The sequence below is a fragment of the Pieris brassicae genome, chromosome Z, assembly GCF_905147105.1.
Source record: "Pieris brassicae chromosome Z, ilPieBrab1.1, whole genome shotgun sequence".
In the NCBI taxonomy this organism is placed as follows: Eukaryota; Metazoa; Arthropoda; class Insecta; order Lepidoptera; family Pieridae; genus Pieris; species Pieris brassicae.
Window position 1 is genome coordinate 11,198,893 of NC_059680.1, and position 18,065 is coordinate 11,216,957.

At 34.0% G+C, this 18,065-nt stretch overlaps 2 protein-coding genes across 2 annotated transcripts in view; one reads left to right on the forward strand and one right to left on the reverse strand.

The window, feature by feature from the left end:
- Nucleotides 1–613: 613 nt before the first annotated feature.
- LOC123718530 (acyl-coenzyme A thioesterase 13-like) lies at nucleotides 614–2,680 on the forward strand. The gene is made up of 3 exons (XM_045675131.1): nucleotides 614–832; nucleotides 1,255–1,442; nucleotides 1,645–2,680. The coding sequence occupies exons 1-3, from the start codon at nucleotides 746–748 to the stop codon at nucleotides 1,799–1,801; spliced, it is 432 nt and encodes a 143-aa protein (XP_045531087.1). The 5' UTR covers nucleotides 614–745; the 3' UTR covers nucleotides 1,802–2,680.
- An 8,533-nt stretch (nucleotides 2,681–11,213) lies between these two features.
- Nucleotides 11,214–18,065, reverse strand: part of LOC123718472 (peroxidasin) — a 29,333-nt gene continuing 22,481 nt past the window's right edge. Inside the window, exons 3-7 of the mRNA XM_045674989.1 lie at nucleotides 16,123–16,194; nucleotides 15,647–15,879; nucleotides 15,278–15,571; nucleotides 14,924–15,196; nucleotides 11,214–14,845 (exon numbers count right to left, since the gene is read on the reverse strand). Of these exons, the coding sequence (XP_045530945.1) occupies nucleotides 12,000–14,845; nucleotides 14,924–15,196; nucleotides 15,278–15,571; nucleotides 15,647–15,879; nucleotides 16,123–16,194 (3,718 nt within the window). The 3' untranslated portion in view covers nucleotides 11,214–11,999. The remainder of the gene's footprint in view (nucleotides 14,846–14,923; nucleotides 15,197–15,277; nucleotides 15,572–15,646; nucleotides 15,880–16,122; nucleotides 16,195–18,065) is intronic.

Below are 18,065 nucleotides of genomic sequence, written 5' to 3' on the forward strand. Positions count from 1 at the left end.
CTGTAGACTTTAATTATGAATGTTAAATTCTAATCAAACAAGCGAATGTCGATTTGAACGTGGTATACCTTGTACGTTTCTAATTCAGATTGTAATTGAAAAAGCATAACTCAAAGCATCCGACGAGCGTGTACCTATAGTGAATATTATAAGAATGAGGAGGAGTATGTTAGAACAGTAGCAAGGCGAGGTTTGGGGTCTGACTATCCTTATTTGGGAAACCAGCGTTAGTCATGTAATTTATAATATAAATAATATTATTTATTGTCATTTAAATTTGCATTGCATTAGCTGTTAAGTACTGCCGATAGCGAATATTTTCAACTATGTCTATTGTCATGAGTGTAGCCATTCATCCGTCTTGCTTATATTTTGGTAGCATTAGTTACAAGTTTGTCTTATTTGTTACTTTTTTTAAATAACGGTATATTAAAACAATTGCAAAAGTATTATTATTATGTGATGTATAAAAGCTTGATATAAGAATAGTGTAGAATCAAAAATAATTTACATTTTTGGTTAATAAAATGCAGGCAAAAAAATATTTTTTGTTTGGTCAGTTGTCACTGTTATGTCCGCATATCTGGTCAAAAGATGTGAATTATCATTTGTCACCGCGAACAGTCATGGCATTAAAACAAATACGTTTTTTCTGTTTTTTTAATTGTAATTAAAAATTGTTTTATATTCTTTATTTATTATCTTTAATTCTTAAATCCGTTCGATTTGAGTTTCATGTATAATAATGACTAGTAATAAGGCAGCAAAAGTGGCAGAATTATTTACAAAAACCATGGCAACAACGAGATGTTTTGATCAAAACTTACGTAAGGTATTAATAAAAATATTTATCTAACTTTATTTCCTCTACTTCTACTAAGTATTAAATATATTAAGTAATTCTAGCATCTCCCGAGCGCACAAGCCATTGTTGGTTAAAGCAAACAAATATTTGACTAAATTGTATATACATATAATCTGCCATTCCTAGCGTGGTGACTAAAAAAAGTATCTTAATTATACATGTAACTTTTAATGACCTATTTAGGATAATATTAACAATGAGCCCCCTCATGCTCCCCCCTCAATATGCTTCCCATATTAACAGTTGTCCTTATCCACTTAGTTTCTGTATTCATATTCATCAACTGAAAATTTATGAAAAAAATAAGTGAAAGCTTAATAATTCTATAAGAAAAATCACTCATATTTTATATAGGATAAAAGTAAATGTAAAATGTTTCATCTAATCAGGTCAAAGTTGTATGTTGTACAAATGGAAAATTACTTACTGAATTTCAAGTAGGGCCTGAACATCTAAATCAGAGAGGAACTCTTCATGGAGGATTTATAGCACATTTAGTTGATGCCATATCTACATATGCTTTAACAGCTAATGAAACAGTTGAAACACGAGGAGTGTCTATTGATTTAAGTATAAGGTAATTTAGTTATAAATGCTATATGTAACAATGGGATAAAAATTTCAATCTTGTATAATAATTACATGCTTTTAAAAAAGTTGCTTTTATAGTTTCTACACATATTCTCAAGAACATTTCATGGTTATACTCAATACAGACAAATAATTGAATAATTTGTTGGTGGCTTACTGTAATTTAATCTCTTCTGTTTTTATTTCAGTTATTTAAATGCTGCAAGAGAAGGTGAACATGTGGAAGTGGAGGCTATCACAAAAAAATTAGGGAAAAAGATAGCGTTTCTGGAAGTTGAAGTAAGGAATAAAACAAAAAATCAACTATTGGCCATAGGGCGTCATACAAAATATATTGGTGTTTAAAAGATAATAATTTAGTTATTTTACCTAAATGTGATATAGTAGAATAGTATAACTTATAAAATGAAGTTGTGTTGTTATCATGTATACATTTTAAATCTGAATTAGCTATAACGGCTTTGTCCTTGTCACTCCATGTCACTTATATGTAACAAAACTAAGTAATATTTTATGAGTTCAATCAATTGTTAGCTTTATTTTTATCTAGCTGTCTTGTTCAATCTTTTCAGTGTGGTAATACTCAAAACTATGACTAAGATATATTTATAAATAGATATTTTGTGTATGACACTTGGATTTTTCCTTTTCCATATCATTTATAGAATGTGAAGTATAATCATAAAATTGTCCTGTGAAAATGGTCTATCATTTGTAATTATATAAGTATTTATTAAGTGGTGCATATTTCAATGTTGCTTCAAAGAAATCTTTAAATACTAAAAAGGCAGAAGTACACTCAAAGTCAAAAATAATTTATTGATTTAGGTAACACAATGTACACTTATGAATGTCAAAAAGAAGATAAGAATATAGAATTGTCAAGCTGCCTCTGCCAATTTTGTTTCGCCTTAATATGATTTTTTAGCCTACCTTTAGTAGGCACATCACATATGGACCATTTTGCTATGCTACTCTATAGAAGTTAGTTTTTCCAGAATAAAACTGTTTTATTTCTCTCTCCATAAAAGCCTTCCTCAGAGTTCAAGGAAAAAATTCAAATTGGTCCAGCCATCTTTGAAGTCTGGACTTAGCCACATATGTTGCGATTCATTTTAATTAATATAGATAATGCGGAAATGAACAGATTCAGATACTTAACGTTATGACATAGTCACAAAAGCTCCACAAAATGTCTATTACAATTCGCACCACAGGACTGAATCGATTTCGATTGAATGTGGAATGAAGATGAATCTTTTCTAAATACATTGAGGTGATGAAAGAAAACAACTCTTTTTTTTTATTGTTGTATTTCACATCAAAAGGGTTTTAATACAATTTTTTAATTCAAACAGAACTATTAAAAATAGGTAATAGCATTCGCCAACAAAATTCTTCTACCAAAATGATTCTAAAAGTAGAGCTTTTAGTTCAATAATTTTAACGGTATGTCGAAATTTTTAGACATTTACAGCAAAACGTTTTCGAGAAATATCATATATTGACAACTCACTAATGCAATTCACAAAGGGTTATTAACCTAACATCGGTTTAAAATGAAATGTGAACGAACGAAATTTAATTTTTTGATAGCAATTTCTGGTTAAATTTTCATAGGCGTAGTAAATACGAAATTGGCAAGTGAAAAGTGCGTAGCTGTTGCGAGCTATCATTGCCGCATCACTACCATGAGATTTTATCTAAATATTATATTAAATATATTGCGCCTTACCACTAGGCGCTGTAAACTGTTGACATTCTTACTTTAACACCTTAATTTTACTTACTTTACTTTAGCTCATGGTAGAGCTGCAGGTAAATTTATACATTCGAAAAATGTGTGCGTGTACACACGTAAGAAGTGAAACTTCTTTATAAGCTTATTTTTCGAAAAAATGGTCTACTATATACAACTTTAATTTAGATTATTACAAAATTTCATTAATTGTAATAGAATTATTCCTATCATTGTTATTGTTATTATATATTTTTGTTATTAATGGCTTCGAATCTCTTCGAATTAACCGTGGTAGGGACAAGAAAAATATAACGTAACGGGAAAATGTGACGCGTATCCGAAAAATGTGACAGTAATTTTTTTCCAACTCCCATAAAGAAGTTTCACTTCAGTGATAAAATTAATTAAAAAGTATGGAACATGGAAAATTCGGCCACCGACTAACTTTATTAACCTAAGTTCGTTCCACACAATATATCATTATGAATAGGTACACTAAGTGGTCTAAAAACCCAAACCCTGTTTATTTTTATATTAATACAATGTTATCCGGTTATTAAAAATATAAGTAAAACATAAGAGTTTTAGATAAACTCAACACGCAGTAATAAATCAAGTCCACAATTTCCTAACCAAATTGATGTGAAATATCAAATATGATACCGAATACAAATTTAGTAGTTTATAAACATATTATAACATTTGCATAAAAACAAAGGACAAGGACTATTGAATTAAATATGAGTAGTAATAAAATATACAATTCGTCGATACAATTCTAAATTAATATCAGCTGCATTCAAATTGTGGGAAAAATTAGCTAGATACAAGATGCTTGACAATTAAAAATAATGGCCGACCAGTAACCATAGATAAAAACGAAAACCTCTGCCTCTTGTTCCATGTACTACGAAATAATTATACAATCATAATCATTGATTAAAATACTTTCCACAGCCCATTTCACAATTATTTTATAACTTTTAAGTTCTTAGTCGTTCCTTTTCCAAATTATACCTACACAAAGCTACTAACATAAGGCCAAAAATGGACGTCACATATAATAGATGTTTACTATGTCTAATCTGTCTCTTCAATTTATTTTTCTATCTTAAACCTTACAGCATCATCTGGCCACAACCCACCGAAGTTCAGAGATAATTAGTTCTTGTTATATTTATTAGTATTGTATAGTTATTCATTATAAAGAAGAAAGATCTGTTTCTGTTAGTAAACTTAAAAACTTCTGGACAGTTTTTATAATTTAATGTAAATCTATGGCACATATAATAAATGAGTATTGTAATAGATCTACTACACAAATAAAGATGTACGTATTAATAAAATAAACTTGCCTATATGATCGTCACCCTGAACTTTCTTTTCTGGTAAATCGTATTCTTACAATGCATTCGCTATTTAAAACATTTTATCGCAAACTTATGCAAGTATGATAACAGTAGACAATAGAAAAAACAATAATAATTCTATGGTTACTACTTTTTTACGTTAGGTGTAACACTAAGAACATCTATTACATTTTACTGTGTTGAGAAAAATACAATTTAATCTACTGTAAAGTATTCATTGTTTACAAACGACACTTTCTATGCGCCTTGCGAAATAATCGTAGCATTTCCCACCTTGCGTGAAACGCTTGTGGCTAGACAAGTGTTATAAGCTGTATTGGGTATCATTACAGATGTTATCGAAATATGTTACGAATTTCATATTGAGAGGACGATAGACATTTATTCTTAAACTCTTACTGTTTTTAACACCAAGTTTTTTGTTTTAAAATTTAAAAGGTACCTAAGGTAATTTAAAAAAAATGCCTACGTGACAAATAAGGCCCAATACAAAACTCACATACCAAGTGGTCCGATAAGTAGCCTACAAAAAAATTTTTTTTTTGGAAATGTGGCTATATGTTTTTCAACATAATCTCATTCGAGTTTATTACACACGACCCGGTGATGTTCTAACTTCTTTAACCCGTCTGAAAAATACGTCTTCTGGAGGCCACCGTGGCGGCGATAACTGAGTCACAAAAACGGTGGTCATCACCTTTCCGGCCCATGGGACAGTCTTCGTCTTATTTGGAGCACGTTCGCCGGGTGAAGTCCACTGTTTTGACTGTTCCTTGATCTCTGGTGTGTACCAATGTATCCACGTTTCATCGACAGACACGAAACTCCTTCAGATTGCGCTCAAACGTCGTCACTGCTCTGAAATAGCCTCATGGTTTCGTTTGGTGTCCGGAGTGAGCTAAGGCGGCACCCATCGCGCTGACAGCTTTCACCTATCACGTTATCCTCCGTGGTAGCCGTTTTCCGGGCACATGGACGTCGCTCATCAGAAACCGATGTGCTACCGCGTTGAAACTCGTTTTAAAATTTTCACGGTCTCTATCGAAGGACAAGAGTCACCGTACACAACATCCACGCACTCTTTGATTTCGCAGCGCGATTTTCCTTCTAAAATAAGCATCGAATCGACTGATATTCCACTTTTTCTATTTTTTTTAATCCGCGGACACGCTCGCGTCCACACGCGGTCAAAATAAAACGTAGCGTCCAATTCAACGGAATTTTTTACAGTAGCAAGAATCAGAGAAATTTCATAACAATGAAAAGTGCTCACCGCCCGATAGCACCACTGTCGCAAGAGCAATAGTGGTGCTATCGGGCGGTGAGCACTTTTCATTGTTATGAAATTTCTCTGATTCTTGCTACTGTAAAAAATTCCGTGGTACTTATCGGACCGCCCTTGTATATAGATGTTTACGTTGCTATCTCTAATCTCTCTCCAATTTATTTTACAATCTTAACTCTTTCAGCTTCAACTGGTCAATCACGGTCGAACCACGATCTACTGAAGTTCAGAGACAATTAGTTATTGTTATACAATTGTTCTAAGCCTTGAGTAGTTTAAACTAAAATGATAAATATGAAAGTTCTGAGTCTGTTAATAAACTTAAAATCTTTTGGACAGATTTCAAAAATATTGAATTAAATTCAACAGAATGATACTTAGGTAACACTGAAAATGTTTAGAAAATTAAAAACGGGTTAATGTAGAAAGTTGCCAATACTTTTGTTTTTCGAAGTAATCTCCGTTTCTTTTTATACATCGTCGCATTCGATGGAACCACTGAGAAAAGCATTGGGCTCCTTCTTCCTTAGGTGTCTCTTCTATGGCATTTCGTACGTTTTCACCGCATCTTCAGGGCTCGTAAAGCCAATACCTCGAATTTTATTTTTAGTTCTTGTGAATAAATGAAAGTAGCAGGGCGCCAGGTCAGGACTGTATGGCGGATGTCTCATTATTTCGACACCTGCCATAGTCAAAAATTTAACAGTTGACATACCAGTCTGCATTAACTGTCCTTCCATCATCTAGCACAACTGTCGCGAAATGACCTTTCCGACCAATGAATGGGGTAATCATCTTTTTTCCTCGAGTTCTTCCTTTACTTTAGTTGGCCGATCCTCGAAAGAAAACACCCATTGAGCTAATTTTCTTTTGGTTTCGGGTTTGGCGACATCAGTCTATGCGAAGGTGTTTCTGGTCGTCGTTCTGGTTAAAGTATGGGGAATCCATCTGGTACAAAGCTTCCTGACGCCTAAATGTTTGTGTAATATTTTTCGAACTTGACTCATAACAATGCCTAGGCTTTCCCGTATCTGCTGATAGATTACTCTCTTATCATTATTGAGATTGCTACGCCCACACTTAACCTCCGTAAACCGTTGCAAGTAGTGACACGAGATTGGGCTTCATTAAGAAATGCTAATCACAGCCTATCATAGCTTAGTTGTTGAGTAAGCCCACAACGAAAGTCTTATTTATGCCCGCCTTCAAGTGCGAGCGGAACGGACCCATTACGGACTCCGCTATACTCGTAACGATGATTCTTCTCCTTCTTCCACCAAAGCGGAGACGGCATGTATGAAAATCATCGTTACGATTGTAGCGGAATCCGTAATGGGTCCGTTCCGCTCGCAGTGGAAGGCGGGCATTAATAAATCATTGACCGAAATTTTTCTCACGTTTGGTTCATTTTCACGTATAACAAGAATTTTAGATTTGCCGCTAATTCACAAAAACAAATGCCAAATGAATGCAATATTGCAGATGCATGCAGATTAGGTTACCGAAGACTTCTAAAATTGAAATTAAAAAAAGTTTGATTAGCAATGTTTCTAACTGGCCCGTTCTAAACATTTTCAGTCCAGAATAGTGTACGTGGGTAACCACGTACACTATTCTGGACTAAACTATGTTTATTTCCAATATTTCAAAAAAGTCGCCACTTATATCTTATATCTGTGGCACGTGGATAAAAGATAATTGTAATAAATCTACTGCACAAGTAAAGATGTACGTAATAATAAAATAATCTTGGCTATACATTTGTCTCTCTGAACTTCCTTCTCTGGTAGATCGTATTCTCATGCTTACTTCGTATAAAGCTTCGCCTTTAAAAAACAGTTTGTTACATAATTACAGTAGATAATAAGATAAACCTTAATTTGTCTATGGTAAAAAAAATACGTTGGCTGTAAAATTAAGACCAAACCGTTACGTACCGGACCGTTTACGGACCGTGTTGTGAAAAATAAAATTCCATTTAATCAACTGAAAAGTATTCATAGTTTACTTTCTTTGCGCCTTGAGAAATAATCGTGGCATTTCTTTTAAGTTGTATTCGGTATCATTACGGGGCTTAGTCGAGATGCCTTATCAGTTAAGGAAGTCGAAAACTAAATTTGTATGAAAATTTGTCAACACGAACTATCCTTTTCATACAAATTTAGTTTTTGACTTTCTTCATAATATTGTTAAGGCATTTTGACTAAGCCTCCAGATGGTCTTAAAATATGTTATGTATTTCAAATTGAGAGGTCGAGAGGTTTAATAAATTTATGTAAACGCTTGTTTTTAGATTGGTACAATATTGTTTGGGGCATACTGTTTAAAAAATTTAAGTTGGGTCAGACCTGTTGATTTTTTTTTGTCAAAATGCCTTGCTTGCCTTGATGACAAACTTTGATGTACATAATTTTTTTTTAAATCTAGTTAGTGTAGTATTACGAATATATTCATGTATATAGTCGTTGTCGACATAAATGACAATAGACAGTGACAAGCTATCATAAATGGAACGTCAAGTAAATATCGCTGGGATATTCTCTAGAACAGCGTTTCCCAAAGTGGGGCCACGTGGTTAATCTGATTGTTAAGGAAGCTATTCGAAAGTTCATTTAAATTATTTGGAATTTGAATTTCGGTTTTTCATAATATGTTTTGAAAATGTAATTATTCTCACGGTTAAAAATTTCATAGTAACTTCCTAAAACCTATTATTTAACTTTATTAAGTGATAAATTCAATTATGTGTTGGGGGCATTAGAATCATAGAAAGGCTAGGTGGGGCATAGCAGAAATAAGTTGGGAGCAGTGCTCTAGACGAATCACTAAGATGTGAAACGGGCCAACTTCCTGTTTTAAGTTTTATATTCTCACTTTGTATTCTGGGTTAACGATTTTACCTCTCATGTCGTTCTTAGATAGTTATCTATTATAAGTTACTTACAATGAAGACTAAATAATAATGACGTGATATATTTCTTGTCACAAATTACATCAAAACAATAATCAAGTCATAAAATCAAGACTAAAAACAATCCGACCGCCGTTTGTAAAATTGACCCCTGTTTTATAAATTGCGGTCATAATTTTCTGATGGAAATGCTTACAGCATTACACTAAACTCTACACTAAACTGAAGCTCTGCTATGAATAAACTATACTAGAATAAAACCTACTAGAACAAAACCTACTAGAATAAAACCTACTAGAACAAAACCTACTAGAATAAAACCTATCAGATTGCAAGCTATTGAAGTTAATTAATAATTTGTCTAAATCGTATCTTTAGCTCTTGTTTAGAATTCAAAACATCTGAAATGCTTGATTATATAATGTCCAATGTGAATTTACTGCGTACAGTGAGATCACCTGTGGAACGTTCCCGTATATAGGATCTGTACCTCACCCACGCATAGGATGTGAGGATCAAGCATGTGATTTCCAATCTATTTAAGCTCGAAAGGGAACTGTGGCAAGGCTGCATATTATCCCCATAATTGTTTAGTATATATGGGGAATATATAATGCGAAGAATCCTAGTTTGATGGGAGAATGGAGTATCCATTGGTGGAATAAAAATCAGCAATCTTAGGTATGCCGACGACACCACCCTCTTGGCATCAAATGAACATGACTTAGGAGAACTAATTCAGAGAGTGCAGACAGAAAGTAAGAAGTTTGGACTACACATAAATAAATCTAAAACTAAAGTGATGATAATCGATAGTTCAGTTAAACTCACACGCACTAGTGCACTGAAGGATCTAAAAATAGTAGGCGAGTTACTTTCTCTGTTAAGCGGAAAAGGTAGAAGTGAAAACTAAATCCGAAGAAGAACCCAGATGACTAAGGACAAAAAACTGTTGTGTTTATTGAAAGACCGGAACATTTCCTTAATAACAAAGAAATTTTGTTCGAAGAAAAGGTATATAGCTCTGAATCCTGGAAAATACGGACATCTGAAAGGAGAAAAATAGATACTCTGAAAATGTGCTGTTGGTGGCGGATGCTTAGGATTTCCTGGACTGCTCGGGAAACAAATGTGTGCATACCACGCTTTAGTATGGACACGTTTGTTTCTTAGTGTTACAAGTAAAAAATCGTCTTTCGACACTTTTTTACCAACACATCCTCCGATTTTTTGGACATGTAACACAAAGTTGTCCAGAAAGCCTTAAAAACCTTATCGTGACTGGTAGAGTGGAGGGCACCAGACCTCGAGGCCGACTCCCTACTCACTGGCCCGATCCAGTAGGTCGTACCACGACTCGGGCGCAGAGGCTTGCTGAAGATACGGGGGAGTGGAGGAAGTTGTGCGGCGCCAATAACACGAAATTCAGAAATGAAGATTGCGACTGAAGTTCATAATTTACATTAATATTGAAAAATAATATACACGATACCATGTTGACTATGTACACTTAATTCGACGCCATGTTCATGCAATGTACCTACACATCAATAAACTACACAGATATCCTAACAAATGCTAAGTTTATTTATATTTTAAATACACATACAATTGTTTTACATACAAGATTTAAAGACAGTAAGAAAATTCAATCGTTGTCTTTAAACAAAAAGCATAGTTCTTACATTTGAATTTTATAAAAAGCCTTCAAAATCAGTAAAATGTATTTACGTAAAACACAATAATATTGTCTGTTTGTCACACAGTAGGAAAACCCTACAACATTGCCAAAAGCCAGTCGTAGGTAGTTTCTAAGAATGCGCTTGCACAGGTACTACTACTACAGATACCGGCAAACTTTTTGAGCATTAAACAAGGGAGTGGGGGAAAGTTTACGCATCGCACACAGCGCGGGACACAAACGTCAACTGATTTACCAATCACGCGATCGACACGTTACCACGCACCATCGTCCGCCGAAAGCCCTGTTCAAGATGTTTGCCGGTGTCTATACTACTACTTGGCACTGGACAGACGTTTGGCCACAATCTCATATGATGTTAAATGAGATGCGGCCGTATGTAAGCCCGCTTGTTCATACAACAGTGCAATGTACAGTATTAAGTGTCTTTAAAAAAATATATACATTTTAGTTGTACCTATTCGATTTTAACAATTATCACATATGAAGAAGTTTCTAAATTGTTTTCCAGTAATGATTTAGAAAATTACTAAAATGCGACTAGTCAAATCGTTAAAAAATATATGTGATTATAATATTTAACAGCTAAAAATTAAGCAAATTAAACTGTACGGTTAAGTAGGTCTAATAGTAATAGGATACTTACCGATTACCTACAAATTTTGCATAAGGACGGAACCTGATAATTATTCTTGTTCTTATGTATATATAAAAAGCACAACCTTCATGCAAATAAAAACAAAACATATTTACAGAAATGAACGTTTAATTGCAATGTAAATTCAAAAGCGCTACATGTAGGGTAAATAGTGATTGCACATGTGAAATAAAAAAAGCAAACTTACTCTATTATAAGATACAGAGTTGCAAGTCTCGTATGTCAAAAAGTTTTTGACATGTGGTAGTCATAATTTACCCTTAGTCTCGAATTAGACCCTAGAATAGATATACATGTAGAAGAGTAATAAATAGACACCATCAGTACACATTGTAAATAAGTATTATACAATAGTCTAGCACATACATTTAGGATGGATTAATTGTAATTAGAAAACCCTGCAATTAATACTTAAGACGAGTCAACCGTAAATAATACAACTTTTGTAAAGTCGAGAAATAGCTATTTTAAATAAATTCATGAATATTTGGACCACATGGGATAAAAATTATTAAGGGTTGCTACGATCTACAACATCGAGGTGTACACATTTTTATATATTTTTTTGTTTTATTTTTTTTTTATTTTTTTTTAAAGATTTTAGTGCACATAGATCTAAAACAATCACTTAACCTGATTTTTAAACCACATATAGAGTAATATAATGATCCCTGAATATACTAACGTCTAATTTTTTTGTATTTTTTTTTTGTTTTTTTTTATTACAACATTCAAGTTCTCCATGAGAAATTACACTTATTATTTTTACAATTACATAAAGAACTCTGTTTTTGACAACGAACCATATAATAGACATTTATATTAACGTAATCTGACATGTACTACTGTAATTGACTTTATGGTAAATGCAAACATTTAATGTTTTTGACAAGTTTCTTCTAGAAGCTCAATCTTCTGTTGCAAAACATCAATAATTTTGAATAATTCGCTGTGAGAATCTTCTAGGATTTCTAAACGATTATTATTTTCAATAAAAGAGTTGTGGCCGGTGTCTGAATTAACATCTCTTCTGGCTCGTTTTTTCTCTTCTTCATAGTCGTCGTTACAAGATTCACAATCCATCCAGTATCGTAAGTCAATAGAGGGTAAATCCTCACAAGATATCAGGCCATCTTGTATATCAGGGAGCACGAATACGTTTTCACCAATCGTGTCAATGTTGTCACCGTTATCACATAAGATGCGAGCTAAGCTAACTTTTTTAATCTCTCTAAGTTGTTCTCGTTTAAACATTGATGGGTTTTCAAACCATAGTCGGTCACCATCGCGCAGCCTTTTAAATTGTTCAATTAGTATACATTGGAAGAGCGGACCAATCTTTGCACCGTTAGTTGTATCTTCTAAAATACCTCCCACCCATACATCGATATTGTAAACAGACCCATATAGTTCTTTAAGTTTGTCCCTTACCGACTTGTCAGATATTTCACCAGCTAAGTCATCAAAATCATTTACTTCGGTCATATTACAAAAACTTCGCCACTTTGCATAGGGTGGAATAGCATGATCACGACTTCTTTGAATGTTCATAGCAGCTAAGTCAAGCGCGACAGCGTGTGCGGTATGGAACAGTTTCTCAGTAAGTTCAGAATTTAAATTTTGGGTAGGAGTCTTCAATTTCACTGGGGTCATAAACATGCCCCTTATCAATGGATCTACTCCACCTTCGTCAACTAAACGCCATGGTGCGAAAAATGCATTACGTAAAAGCAAGTGACCTTGAGGTATAGTTTCAAAATGTTCATCGTAACGGTGAAGAACTGGGTTGATAAGCGAATGACCGAATCTTAAAGCTGCCGTGGCAAATACATTGGAAATTGAAGGGTTAGTTTGAGAATTGTATTCCTTGTACTTTCCCAACAAAGCGTAACCTTTCGGCCCAAGGATTAAGGGTAACCAGTGATAGTAAGTTATAAATTGTACTTCAGCGCCAACAATTTTGCGTGCCTCGTGATAAACTTTATCTCCATCCCAAAATGGATTTACAGCTTTAAGTTTAGTTGCAAGTCGGTTGTGTTCTCGCATGAAAATTGTGTGCATTGCAGCGAGTCCGATTTGTTCATTGGCTCGGATATCTCCTGCTACAAAACATGCTCGAGTGCTTTCTTCTAAGTTAAGCCTACAGTCCATGGCATTAATACCAGTCGTTGGTAATAGAGGTTTCTTTCCAGGAAACTTTGCACCTACTCGTAATGTACCGTTATCTGTGGTTAAGTCCCTTAAGTCTTCAGCAACTGGTTTTTCAAATCCATAAACTTGAGATGCGTCGATATAAGATGTTAATTGGTTAATTTGCTCTCGTGCTTCTAGTCTCCCAAATAAAACAGATGTCATACCAGATCCACATACGGAACTAGTTCTAACAAAGTCAATACAACGCCTATTTTTGACACGAGGGTCATTAGGAGGGACGTCAATAGGAAAACACGGTGCGGCGTAATCGCATGTTTTTTTACAGTCAATTCCATCCCAAGTTTGATCACTTACGGATGGTAAAGCATGGTCTATATCGTGGTCTAACCATTGTCCCCATTGCATAAGCATATGTGTGTAATTATCATCTTCCGTAATATTTTTTGTACTTATAACACTTGTTGATATTAATCTGGCACTTGGCAAACTAAATCCATTGTATTTTAATTCTTTGTTCCATCCAACTGGATGGCTAAATCCATTTTCATATATAGGATACAAAATTCTTCTAAACGGTGTTAGTGACGCACCCCAAGTTGGATTATCAAAGTTGTTACAAGTACCATCAATTGTACGATATTTATTATGAAAACACATATCGGAACAATCTTCGGGTGTTCTATGGGCCACACATCCTGACAGTCGAGATATAACGTCTAAGTGCTTTGGTGATAAAATGCTTTCATAATTAAAAGGTTCCACTGTGGTTATGTGTAATCCGCTTTGTATGTAATCACGCACTTTATCTAATGTCCTTTCATAAATTTCAGCAGCTCTCGCAACTTCTCTTGCAGGTGCATTAGGGAAACGAGCTACTCGATACAGGTCGTGGACGCTTGTACCACTCCTATTTGTAAACATTTGTTCAATTGTTCGGGCAATAGCTTGGTCAACATCTCTGGTAGCTTCAGTTAAAGCAATATTAACGTATTCATCGCCGGGTAAAATATGATCTTTCACTGTTATAAATGCAGAAGCTGTATCACGTCCATAATCATTATAAACTGAACATTCATAGCTACCGGTGTCGGATAATGTAAGATTGTTTATTATTAAGCTTCCAATCAGAGAAACTACGATTCTATCATCATTGATTATGCGGTTACCATTTTTCCGCCACTCCACAGTCACCAACGGCTCACTTTCGTATTCACATGGTAACTGAATAGTTGATTCCTTAAATGCTTCTACGTCATCGGGTCGTAATATAATTTTAGGGGCTGTGACTTGATAATCATCTATTTTTAAAATGGCAGAAATTTCAGTAAGACCTTCTGAATTTTCAGCTCGACAATGATAGAGACCATCATCATCTTCTGTAACTTCAGTAATCGTCAAATTTTGGTTTTCATCAGACAGAACGATGTTATCTTTTGGGGGTAGTACCATTGTATTCCTAAACCATGTTATAACTGGTTTTGGTACGCCGCGAGCAGTACAAGTAAATTCTACTCTATCGCCTATAGCCACTTGTTCATCCTTTGGAACCACTATAAAAGAGGGTGGAGCTGCAAAAAAAAATCTTATGAGTTATTTATAGAAGGAAATTATTCATTATTTTACTAACTCCCGGTGGATGTACTAACCCATAACTTCTAGTGATACTGATGATGATATTTTGCCATGGATATTTTCAGCTTCACATGTGTATGTTCCAGCGTCTGAATTCTGAATTTTTTCAATGACCATTGATCCATTGTGTTTCAATGATACTCGATCAGAGAGGAGAATTCTTTCGCCATTAAATGTCCATGATATATGTGGATTAGGATTTCCTTTAGCGACACAATCAAAGGTTACCAATTGCTGATTAAGCCTTGCTAGTTGTTTCCGCGGTAAAATCGTGAATAAAGGATAATCTGAAACAGAACCGATTATAGTATAACAATATGTACAGCCTAAGATTTACAACACATCACGCTGTACGACGCTGAAAGTACCTTTAGGATTTTCATCCATATGTAGTAACATTTTTGCAGGTTTGGAGTGCACTTCACCGGCTGGATTTCTAGCGATACATTCAAATATGCCTATGTCAGTTTCATCAGCCTCGTGCACCATCAGTGTTCCATTATCCATTAATTCATATCTTGAGCTTTCAAGAGGTAGTAAAGCAGAATCACGGAACCAAACAATTTCTGGCGCTGGATCCCCTGAAGCTGAACAGACGAACATAGCGTCTCTGCCAAAATTAACAATAACGTCTTCTGGCTCTTTCTTAAATTCGGGTCGCTCTGCAAAGGAATTAAGTTTTTAATACTTTGAAACTCCTTAAAACAAGAGTTATATTTATCATTGTTCAAACGTACTGCAGTTAAAATCGCTTGCTTTCATGGTAGCCAACGATGAACCGGTGACTCCTCCTGGTCCGTAGCAAGTGGCAGCAATGCTCATGTCGCTATGTTCAGAAAGCATTTGAACAAACCAGAGCATGGAGCAGTCACAAATTAGGGCATTGCTGTCGAGTCTTAGTTTTTGAAGTTTCGGCAGTCCTCGGAAAGAGCCGGGTGGAATCGTTTTCAGATTATTGTTATGCAAATATCTACAAACAATAAAAATATAAAAATTTACTAAGAAATATAGAAAATACAGCGCTACTTTTACTAACCGAATAGTCTTATGTATTCACGATACTTAACTTTATAAAAACATCAGGCATTGTATATAATATTATGCGAGTATGGTGGACACAAAAATATTTTGCTACTTGCGAGTTTTATAATACAACAAAAATGTTAAGCAAAATAAAATATAATTTAAATCCACTATTATATATATCACTTACAATCGTTCCAAGCGAGGCAGGTTAGAAAACGTCTCGGGTTCAACCAGATGAATTTCGTTGACGTGTAAATATCTGTGTGAAAAGAAATAAAATATTATAGAGAGAAAATATATTTCTGTAATAAATAAACTCCAATTCTAAAAACAACCTTTTACTTTTAGTAAATGGCCAAATAAAATATATTTATAGTTTTATACGAAGACGGGTTTAATTTGAGTTACGATTTTTATTGGTACAATCGGAAGTGTAAACGGTCCACGCTCTGCTTAAAACAGTCGTTACCTAATTTCTTTTTACCATCTCTACTTTATTTATTTACTTTACTGAATTATTTTGTCTTATGACAATAGTATTGAATTCTCTGGTCTCGCCTCCCTCGGATAAGCACAAAACCTGGTGGTTATTTTGGCAGGTTCGAATAAGTATCGCAAGGCATCGAGAAAATGCCTGTGTTAAAGGTAAAATACCGTGACTTTTTAAATTAGTTAAGATAGTTTTAAAATAGTTTAGGTTAATAATATTCTCAATACGGTATATGATTGGGAAATAAATATAAGTAATATATTATAAAATTAATATTAAGGACACGTGGATGCACATGCAGTGTGTAGTTTCAGTATCAATATCGACCTTTATATTAAGACTTGACTTGAAATATATTTCAAAGAGTATACACAAGCGTTTTATAAGGAGCGGTATTCATTTCAATTTCCATTCATATCCTTGCTGCGTCTTTTATATAAAAGCGAATGACAATACGTACACATACTTGGTAATTCTGTACAGTAGAGATAATCTTGATCTATTCGAGCTTGTCGCTCGGCTATATACTTTATTTATGTATGCATTCAGTAAATTTTAATATATACTGGCTGACCCAGCAAACTTTGTACCGCCCAACAGTCAATGAATGTCGTGTTAGAGAGAGATTAGCTGAACTTAATTTATGATTTTATGAAAGTACTACGATGAAAACAAAACAAAATATTTTTTTTAAATTAACACATTAAGAATATATATATACATACTGTATTATATGTTATGTTAGAAATAAATAATATTCTCAAGAAATACGTCATGTTCACGTTCATTGATTTGAGGATTTATCGATGGGGTTAAATGTTTGACAATTTCAATACTCGATAAGTAATCCTAGTCTTTAATGCTATTGGGGACACAGACAAACACAACAAATCAAAAACATCAAATCGGAACAGCCGTTCTTAAGTTATACGTATTCGAAAACTCCGACTTTGTTTTAAGATTATAAAATATATATTTTATAATATATTGAGATTTATTTACACATTAAGATACTGATACAGAGACTGACCACATACAATGAATATGATCTAAACAGATGTAGACACGTAATGTTTATTATGATTCATTCCATATAATCTGGGACAAGGACTATTGGTAAGAGATCTTTACAAATGTTTTGTAAAATTAAATATTTGGGGATTAAAAGGAGTGCCGGTTTCTTGCCTGTTCTTCCGTTCTACGGCATTGATTTGAGAACTCGGAGTAATATAAGCGTATAAATTACTAACGTGAATATGTTTTGGATTGTTTGAATTAGTTTAACATTTATACTTTATTCTATACTTCCCAGAGAGATTTGATCCTTATGACTAACCCGAATAGCACAAATGGTGGAATTTTAATTTATTTTTTAAAACGTAACACTCATAGATTGGTTCATTATTATTTAGATTTTATCCTATTAAATTTGTGAGTGTAGAAGTTTAGAAATTATCTTTAATTGTTGTTTTGTTGTTTCCTTTTCTCAAGTCGTCACTTAGCGCTAAAAATGACGCATATGTTGATTGCGACGACATTGTTTTGTAATACTAAATACAACGAATCGGTTTATTATTAGGACTTTGAACACATAATTACGTGATCTGGGCGTTGCGATGAACTATAAAGCTTAAGGACGA

Excerpts from the sequence above, each read along its gene's own strand:
- LOC123718530 (XM_045675131.1), top strand. The coding sequence starts at position 746 with ATGACTAGTAATAAGGCAGCAAAAGTGGCAGAATTATTTACAAAAACC. Across the intron at positions 833-1,254 it reads TTGATCAAAACTTACGTAAG|GTCAAAGTTGTATGTTGTAC; the intron begins GTATTAATAAAA and ends TCATCTAATCAG. Across the intron at positions 1,443-1,644 it reads TCTATTGATTTAAGTATAAG|TTATTTAAATGCTGCAAGAG; the intron begins GTAATTTAGTTA and ends TTTTTATTTCAG.